General features: G+C 35.8%; 2 protein-coding genes across 3 annotated transcripts; one reads left to right on the forward strand and one right to left on the reverse strand.

Moving 5' to 3' along the window:
* Positions 1–1,592: 1,592 nt before the first annotated feature.
* Positions 1,593–4,347, forward strand: LOC109238936. The gene is made up of 5 exons (XM_019405434.1): positions 1,593–1,746; positions 1,828–1,918; positions 2,338–2,670; positions 3,616–3,956; positions 4,036–4,347. The coding sequence occupies exons 1-5, from the start codon at positions 1,669–1,671 to the stop codon at positions 4,252–4,254; spliced, it is 1,062 nt and encodes a 353-aa protein (XP_019260979.1). The 5' UTR covers positions 1,593–1,668; the 3' UTR covers positions 4,255–4,347.
* A 291-nt stretch (positions 4,348–4,638) lies between these two features.
* On the reverse strand, positions 4,639–9,340 carry LOC109238937 (putative lipoyltransferase-like protein, chloroplastic). 2 transcript variants are annotated; one of them, XM_019405436.1, is made up of 6 exons: positions 9,111–9,340; positions 6,356–6,488; positions 6,007–6,271; positions 5,487–5,637; positions 5,285–5,337; positions 5,005–5,096 (listed from the first exon to the last, which is right to left on the reverse strand). In XM_019405436.1, exons 2-6 carry the CDS (start codon positions 6,484–6,486, stop codon positions 5,082–5,084), a joined length of 615 nt encoding a protein of 204 aa, XP_019260981.1. In that variant the 5' UTR covers positions 6,487–6,488; positions 9,111–9,340; the 3' UTR covers positions 5,005–5,081. The 2 variants fall into 2 exon arrangements, with proteins under 2 accessions (XP_019260980.1, XP_019260981.1); XM_019405435.1 differs by lacking the exon at positions 5,285–5,337 and having other exon boundaries at positions 4,639–5,096.
* Positions 9,341–9,709: the final 369 nt, after the last annotated feature.

Below are 9,709 nucleotides of genomic sequence, written 5' to 3' on the forward strand. Positions count from 1 at the left end.
CTATCTTGATATTACTTGTTATCGGTACTATCTTGCTATTCTTTGTTGTTATCTCCGATTTAGTTTTCTAACTATTTGTCTTGCTATCACTTGCTATCAGGGCCTCATTCACCTTCTTTAGCCGAGGATCATTCGGAAACAGTCTCCGTACCCTGGAAGGGTCGGGGTAAGGCTGCGTACATCCTACCCTCCCTAGACCCCACTTGGTGGGATTATACTGGATAGTTGTTGTTGTTGTTGTTGTTGACTTATAATGAGTGATGTTATTAGAGTTGAACTTTATTATGATGAGGTTATATGCAAACTTAAATATGTTAAAAGGATAGATTACTTTTTAATATTTAAATAATATTCTCATTTTTCGATCTTTATTTTTTGTGGTTCCATGTAGTTGCTCATATTTTTTTCTTCTTTTTTATTTCGCACAATTGTGCTATTATTCTTTTTTCTTTTTTTGAAATTCCTCCTCCTAATATTAAAAAGAAAGGATCATTAATAAACTTAGCATATATGAGTGATGTCATTAAGTAGAATCTCATTGTTGAATGAGGTTATAAAATTATATTTTCCTTTTCTTTTGAATATATTTACTTAAACTATGTTGAAACTTAGTTTATGTTATGTTGTAATTTTACATAAGAGTATTATGTTAATTTTTTCTTTTTGAATTTATGTTATATTTTCGCTTCTATTTTATTTGCTTTAATAGTATTCACTTATTAGTTAAGATGGCATGCCATTCATTTTTCAATTAGAGTTGATATATTATTTTTACGTAAAATATATAATTAAAATTATGGCATAATATTTATAAATATTAATCCATGATGTTGTTACAAAATATGTACTTGTAGTTTTTATTATTGATAAAGTAAAATATTGTTAATTTTGAAAAATATATATCAAGTAATTTTACAATATTAGTTACAAATATATGATTATTACTTAATATATTTTCAAGAAACAATATCTATCTTAGATGTCAAAATTAATATTATTTATAAAGGTATATATTTGTTAAATTTTAACTTTTAATTTTTGTTAATTAACTTTATATATAAAATTTAATTTAACTATGTAATTATACTTGTAATTACACTGTAATTATATTATGACAAACAAACAGGTAATCGTAATTATAACACTGTGTAATTACTATCCTAGTAATCAGGGGCGGATCTAGAGTTTACCGAGCGGGTTCGGTCGAACTCAGTAGCTTTGGTTCAAACCATGTATTTGTCTTACAAAATTCATTGAATATATCTAAATTATTAATTTAGAACCCAAAGCTTAAAACAACTAGAATTATGAATCCATAAACTTGAAATTCTGGCTCTGCCTTTGCTAGTAATTACACCAATTTGAATTACCTGATGATTTTTCAAACAGATCCTAAGTAAAATTGGGACATTAACTTCCCCAATAAGTAGTAATGATAAATTCACATAAATTGAAACAAAGAGAGTAGCTTTTAGCTGGTGGACTCGGATGTTCAAATGCGTTAATATGGGATAAGGTGTCCGTAATATTGCAAACTGCATGAGGCCATGTGTCATTATAGTAAACATACGGGGAGGTTTGTAAATTAATACTTGGAATCTAAAAGAAAAAAAGAAAGGAGCTCAAATGGGGTTTAGGGTTTACTACTATCCTTAAAAAAAACAAAATATGAACCTGCAATCTGCTTGTTCTTTGCTTCAACATGAAGCTTCAATCCCCAAATGTTCTCAATTCCAGTTTCACAATGTAAGTATTTTTTTTTTTTTTTTTGTTTTTAGCCTATAGCTATCTGTATATACACTTGTAAATTTTGTTAATTCTATTTAGGTTTCTGTGTCATCTCTGGTGCGGAAAAACAATGGCAGAAGCTATGTTCGATTGGAGAAAAGAAACCCTTTTGCTCAAAACGGTTTGAAATGTAAATTTTCTTTTTTTTCAATTTCCTCTGCTGGGTTTTATTTTATTGCTTTAAAGATATATTTTGGGTTAAAATGCAAATTTTCTCGTTTTCTTTGCAATTTCTTCTGTTGAATGCCTATTATTGACTTAAAGATAGTATTTTGGGTTGAAATGTAAATTTCCTTGCTTCCTTTCAATTTCTCTTTTGGGTTTTATTTTGTTGCTTTAAAGATAATATTCTGGGTTGAAATGTAAATTTTCTTGTTTCTTTGAAATTTTCCTCTGTTGGAGTGTCTATATTGCTTTAAAGATACTATTGTGCGTAGTTGGAATGCAAAGTTCCTCTCTCTTTCTAATTTCCTCTTCTATGTACCTCTATATTGCCTCAAAATATAGTCTTTTTTGCTTTGCTTCAATATGGTCTATTTTTTACTACAGTTATTCCATCACTGAAGAAGGGGTTGATAGTGTATGCCTCTAATTCTAGTCCTCCGGAGAAGTTAAATTATGATGGCAGGGAAAGTAGGAGTGTAAGCGTAATCGCCAGTAATGGATCTGAACCATTTCGGGGTAAATCGGGTTCTGTTTCATTCCACGGGCTTACTCACCAACTGATTGAGGAAAGTAAGTTGGTGTCAGCCCCTTTTGAGGAAAAAAGAAGCTCCTTTCTCTGGGTTCTTGCTCCTATTGCGTTGATCTCTTCTTTAGTGCTTCCTCGGTTCTTCATTGCTGTTGCAGTTGATGACTTAATCAAGAACGCGACCTTTGCAGGTATGCAAAAAGTTGAGTTTGAAGTTGGTTGTTACTTTATATATGCTGATTTCTGTAACCAATGACTGGATATGCAATTCGTGGTGCAGACTAATCTAGTGATTGGATATATAAATTTGTAGAAATGATGTTAACCAATCATCAGCTTTGAATGTTTTCATGGTATAATGAGGAATATTTTAGTCAAACTTTATAACATGATTTAGGATATCTCCTTTCAGATTTAAGGAATAATTTTTTAGCTTGTTAATGAACAAAGAAGTGGGACAATGCTAATTTCTTAAGCTTGAATGTTGTGGTTATCTAGCTGATACCTATTAAATACTCGACTTATCAACGGTATCCGATCATGAACTGTATGTCTCTCTTGGGATAACGCATATTAGTTCCTATGGTTTGTTAGCAATCATCTATTCTATTCATTCATGGAGAGTAGAAGCTACTAGCTCAGACAATTAAAATGGTTAATCAGATACATCCCCACTATATGTAATTAGCAGTATGCTCTAAGCTGATGGAAAACAAGATTTAGTGTCTCAGAAGATTCCTCTGCTTTTATGTTTATGATTGTTGTATCAGCTGCATGTAGTAAAAATGCCCAACTTTGAAATGTAGGTTAAAGTGTTACTTTGGGCTAGCTGGATAGGTTCTGGTAGTTATGATAGTTTTAATAGGCAAGCTCGGTCGATGTGTAGCTTGCTTGTTTAAGCTCATTATGATATCTTGAATATTGATTTTATGGTCAGTTTTCTTCCACCTAAAAGCATCTTGCTGGTCGAAGAGTTGTATCATGTAATAGAATCTCTTCCTATTTTACCATTACTAGAAGGTAGCATGTTATCAGACTTGGAGAACTGAAATTTTCCAAATTGTACAAGCCATGGAACTGTGATGCACCTGCTTTTATACATGTGAAAATTTAATGAAATCTACATGTCTTTGCAGAAATTGTGTCTTCATTTTTCTCTGAGGTCATGTTTTATATTGGCCTTGCGACATACCTTCGGGTCACTGACCATGTTCAGAAGCCATATCTACAATTCAGTGCAAAGAGATGGAGCCTCATTACTGGGCTAAAGGGATATATAACATCTGCTTTCTTTGTAATGGGGTTTAAGATTTTTGCCCCACTCTTTGCTCTTTATGTTACCTGGCCTTCACTTGGCTTGCCAGGCTTGGTTGCAGTGGCTCCTTTTCTGCTTAGCTGTTTGGTACAATATTTATTCGAGAAATTTCTTGACAGACATGGATCATCTTCTTGGCCTGTGGTGCCAATTATTTTTGAGGTATGCATACTGCTACTCTTTTCCTTTTTTCTTGTCGGGGGAGGTAGAACAGGGAATTGAGGATTTCAAATGTTTGCAGGTTTACAGGATATATCAGTTGACAAGATCCGTACATTTTGTGGAGAAGCTGATGTTTGCCATGAGCGGAGCTCCTGTCACTCCCGAGTTGTTTGACAGAAATGGAGCATTGGTTGCTTTGATAGTGACTTTCCAAGTCTTAGGAATAACTTGCTTATGGTCGTTGCTTACATTTCTTCAAAGGCTCTTTCCTTCAAGACCTGTTTCTGAAAACTACTAATCTTTGTAGATGAAGATGTTGATCCTTTTCTCTTTTGTTCTATAGAAACTTTGAGTTTGCATTAGTCCAATTATCTGATGCAGTATTTGGTCCTGATACCGTTTCTTTTTTAAGCAGAATTTTGGCAAATGACTTGCAGATCGAAACCAGACAGGAAGGAAACCATAACGCAGCTCCATACCACATAGAAAGGAAGCCACAGAACAAATGTCCAAATACAACAAAAGAATATTTTGCCACTTTACACCTTGTTAATAAGTTTTTTACTTATCCAAAAAGGAAGAAGAGAAGTTTGTTTCAGGAATAATGAGTTTGATGATAATAAACACTTAATCAGTGCCATATATGTTCGACACGCCAAAAGCATACTGCTCTGCATCCATATTAAAGTATCAATTGCAATGCTCATAATTTAGATCAATCAGACAAATCGCTTGAAAATATTGCATCAAATCTGATCATTCTTTGTAAAATCTCTTGAATAATTCACCCTTCAAGAATAAGCTTTTTCTTAGTCAAGCCACGAGAATGGTTTTCTCCTCGAGAAGTTAAAATAGGTGTAGGTTTACAATGGATATCAACTTGGAAAACTTCAGAAAACTCTTTAACTAAAGATTTATGCGCAATATCAATAAGTTGGACATCATCAGTGTCTTGATGGTTTTCTGTAGAGACTGAGAACTCCTTCAGTATTCCCCTTATGCTTCCAACTTGACGATCACGGATCCCACATGGAACTATCTGCTGAAAGGGTGCCAGATCTGTGGTGACATTCAGCGCTAGGCCATGATACGTGACCCATTGAGATACTCTAATACCAATTGCAGCTAATTTCCGACCCTCTGAAAGAAGACAGTGTTAGACCAGTATTTCACGCCTCCCTTCAGAATTAATAATAATGATATAGAATAGTTGAGGGATAAAAATAGGAAGAAGAGAAGGTTCGTGTGTGAGGTGTGTGGAAGGGGAAGAACAACAATGTAAGTAACTGAGCTGAAGTGGCCAGTTCTCTTGACTAGGCAACTCTTACAAGATGTTCTAAGTCACCAACGCCATTCACATGCCCCAGAGCACATGGGGAACCTTCAATGAAAAATTATGTTAACGAACTATTTTCACCTAATCCAAAAGTTTCTCGATAACCACAGCATCTTAATATCTTGTCTAGAAATATCTGATAATACCATTGCATACTGATATAGGCTCAAATGATATGGTGACTCAGAACTTACCAACCCAAACACCAGTTAAGCCATCAATTCTTGAAGCCTCCATAGAAAATGATGAAGAAAGAACTCGTATGATGACCTCCTCAAGGCTCCTGAGGTACCAATGAAGGTCCATCTTATGATACCGGAGATTGATGATTGGGTACATAACTAGCTACATTTTCAGATAAAAGCATTATATGTCAGTAAGAGCTCAAACGAACACATGATTCTTCTACTTTCAAAGTCTTTAAGCACATTTGTAATCCTAAGTAAATATATTCAAAAAGGGGAAACCTAACGCCATCTAAACATCCCTGCACCAACAGTTACGCAGCGGAGTATCACAGCATTCTTGTCAAAACCCCATTTTGACTTACCAACATCTGATTAGAAAACTTAGAATAGAAACTTTGCAACCCCTTGAATCATTGTCATCAAGCATTAAAAACAACCTATTCAGTCGGCCGAAGAGTATACAACGAAAAATGAGGATCATACTGCATCAAGATAGTTGGGGAAGTAGGCAGCAAGTGAAATGTACCTGACCAGGGCCATGGTAAGTTACTTCACCACCACGTTCTGTTCGGTACAATTCAAATGGAGCATTCTTTATGTCAAAATGTAGATTTTCTTCAGAGCTACCAGTACCCAAGGTATAAACAGGCTGATGCTGCAGTACAATGAGTGTGTCTGCAAGATCCTCATTCCTTATAATTTGTGCTTTCCTCTTGTCAACAATGGCCTTTTGCCAAGACCATGCATTGGCATATGGGACTAGCTCTTTGTACATATCATAACAATCACAGCTAGCGTCAAGAATAGAGTTAACCTAGTGAAAAGCCTTACAATTGCACAGAAGCTGATCGTCAAATTGTCAAAGAAAATCTTACCATCTTTTGGCTTGACATCTTGTTAAAGTCAGCCTCCTAAAGATGGGTGTACTAGAGTGTTGCTTAATCTTTGATGGGTTGCACAGTGGCCATGTGGCTGAGGAAAACACTGAACTTGCCAAAACAGGCATTTCTGCAAGATATAATTGGAAACAGATGAGCAAGAATTAAGAAGAGAAGCCCATTTATCTCAAATTGTAAATAACCTTCCGTTTTAACCAAAATACAACTTCAATAAATCAGGGACGGATCCATAGATAGAGTTATATCAAACTGTCCCAAGGCAATGATAGAGAAGCAGATGAGTTCTGTCAGATATAACAATGCTTCTTTTACTCGAAAGGCTCAAGTGCTTAAATAAGATAAGATACACACTAATTAAGCAGATATTAAGAGGCAAGAAACTCAGCCTAACAGGCTAACCAGGGCAGCCCGGTGCACTAAGCTCCCGCTATGCGCAACATCCGGGAAGGGCAGACCACAAGGGTCTATTGTACGCCACCTTGCCTTGCATTTTTGCAAGTGGCTGTTTCCGCGATTTGAACCTGTGACCTCCTGGTCACATGATAGCAACTTTACCCGTTATGCCAAGGCTCCCCTTCGCTAACCGGACCGCAGAAAATTCAAAAATAAATGTCTAGTTTAACCCAAAATTTACCAGCAAAAATTGATGTATCGGGATTAAGCTAAATTTAATTCAGCTAACATACCAATTACCTAAGTTGCTCGGACACGGGTGCAGGTGTCCAACACGGGTGCGGATCTAGAGGTCGGATCCTTCGAAATGTAAATTCTTAGTTCGGGGATACGGATCCTAGTACGGATACAGGTGCGGGGATCTAGCTAAAAATAATTCAAAAAATATAAAAATATCTCTAAATTATAAAAAAATGTGGAATACTTACGTTTACGTATAGCTTGAAAGTACGTATTTATTTTTTATTCTCAAGTTATAGATATGTAAAGGATTGATTTCCTAGATAAGGTATATGCTATTCTCTTCAAATTTACCCTAGTTTTGGTTTTGATTTCGGGAATCAAATTGTATCTCGTCTCGAATTTTTTCTTCTGTCGTGGTCAAAGTTCCCAAAATTGTTTGACCATATCCGGTACAGATCTCATATCCACCCCCATACTAGTGTCGTGTCGACACGGGTGCGGCACCTAAACTGCCGTGTTAGAACAACTTAGCCAATTACCTGCACCACGTCGGCGATGGCTATAGTTTCTGTTTTCTCTTATCAGAGCAAATTGTCGAACACATAAAGAGCAACAACAACTACCCAGTAAAATCCCACAAAGTGGGGTCTGGGGAGGGTAATGTGTACGCAGACCTTACCCCTACCCCGATAGGGCAGAGAGGCTGTTTCCGATAGACCCTCGGCTCAGAAAGACGGAAATTAAAAAAAAACGAAAAGGCAATTCATTAGTAACTCCGAACACATAAAGAGCATGACAAAGAAAACGAAAAACTCAGAAAATTTCCAGCTCGGCTCAATTAAGAATACAATGGACGGGCATAGTATAATAGATAGCATACAGGAAAATTCACAGAAGCAGTTAATTCCAGAGAAGAAATCAAGGGTAGAGGAACAATCGATTGTCACACCTCCTTTTTCCCGAGGGGATAGGGAGTTTTTCCAATTTAAGTGACATTATTCGAAATGGGATTATTTATTTATTCAGAGTCGCCAGTCGCCACTTGGAATAACTTATGGTGTCCCAAGTCACCGGTTTTATTTTTTAAATCCCAATCGAGGAAAGATTGTTTTAAAGTCTGCGAACACAAAAGACCGGGTAAGGAATTATGTTAACCCGGGAGAAGGTGTGAGGCACTCCTGAGTTTCGTGGTTTTAGCACGGTCGCTCAACTATTTATAATTGGCCTAATTATCTGATTAATTACATGTTTTAAGCCTATTGTGCATTTTTAAATTTATAACCGCTTTTATTTATTTATGGAGTTTGTTTGAACAAGTCACGATGTCGCGCACTTTTTGTTTTTGTACACATTGCGAATCGCGTCACGGGAACCGCACCCACAATCTACAATATGCTTGTTTTTATTATTGTTCGAAGTTATGATCGGGTCATGTGAAATGCACAACCGAATTTGGATTTATGTATCGCAACTATGCCATGGGAACCGTACCATAGTCGCGAGGATTTATTATTAATTGCGCCTAAAGCAAGCTACGATGTTCAGATATTTACCTACTTTCTAAGTTTGCTGTTTGAGCTTATCATAAGTTCTGTCACTATGGTTAGGAGATGGATTGGCAAGAAAAATGTTCAGTACATTATCCGAAACAAAGCAATCAAGATAAAGGCATTCTGTTAACTTTATTATCTATGTTCTTATAAGAGTTCCTCATTACTTTGGAATGACAATTCAAACTGTTCAATATAAGGGACAGTTAGTCTCTTGTGTAATAATATAGAGCAAAAGGAAATATGAGATTCATCAACCAAAAAGCAATCAAGACAAAGGTGTTGCTCGATTTCAACTCCAAAGAACCTTTCATTTGCAAAATTTGTTTGCTGTTCCAGGTGTTAGAATCGCAATTTTTCACTACTTGGAACCAACTTCACATTTAAAGCATGTACGAGGAAAGACGACAGAATCATGAACTGAACTCAACATAAACTCATGTAATACTAACAAACAAGTCAAGTGAACACAGAAATCAATAAACCAAATGATATATTCAGGATCCAAATCAGACAAATTTGAGTCTATGAATTGAAGTAAATACCTAGCTAGCAGAAATGGAATATCAACCAAATAGAGATCTGAAAAAACAGCGCGATAGAACACAGCTGCAACGAAATCCACAGCATCCACAACACTTCAAATCGACAGCCCCAGTTTATGAAGAGCGAGTGAAACCAATAATAACGGAATTAAACAGAACCAGAACTCCCTTCGTTTGTGTTCAGAGAGAGAGTGAAGGGAGAGAGGGAAGGGGTGCGCCGTTCAGCTAGGTTTTGGGGGGGGGGGGTCGTCTCTCTTTGTTTTTATTTTTTGTCGTTCTTCTTCGGCATAAAGACCCGAAAAACCAAACTAAACCGATACTTTTTGGTTTGGTTTGGTTTTGGTTTTGAATTTTAAAAACCGATCAAATTTGGTTTGGTTTTGGTTTTAATAAGAAAAAAACCGAACCAAACCGACTATAGGAGTAGCTATTTCAAATTTATTATTACACCTATATATATGTATGTTGTTATACAAAGTTTCAAAAAATTATGGTAAATGTTAATAGTTTGCACTTTTAATATAGTTATTTACCTTTACATTCTAGTTTGATTGGTAGTTTTTTTTTTGTTTAGTGTAAGAATCCATTTCGTGTTAAAA

Source organism: Nicotiana attenuata, unplaced genomic scaffold (assembly GCF_001879085.1).
Source record: "Nicotiana attenuata strain UT unplaced genomic scaffold, NIATTr2, whole genome shotgun sequence".
In the NCBI taxonomy this organism is placed as follows: Eukaryota; Viridiplantae; Streptophyta; class Magnoliopsida; order Solanales; family Solanaceae; genus Nicotiana; species Nicotiana attenuata.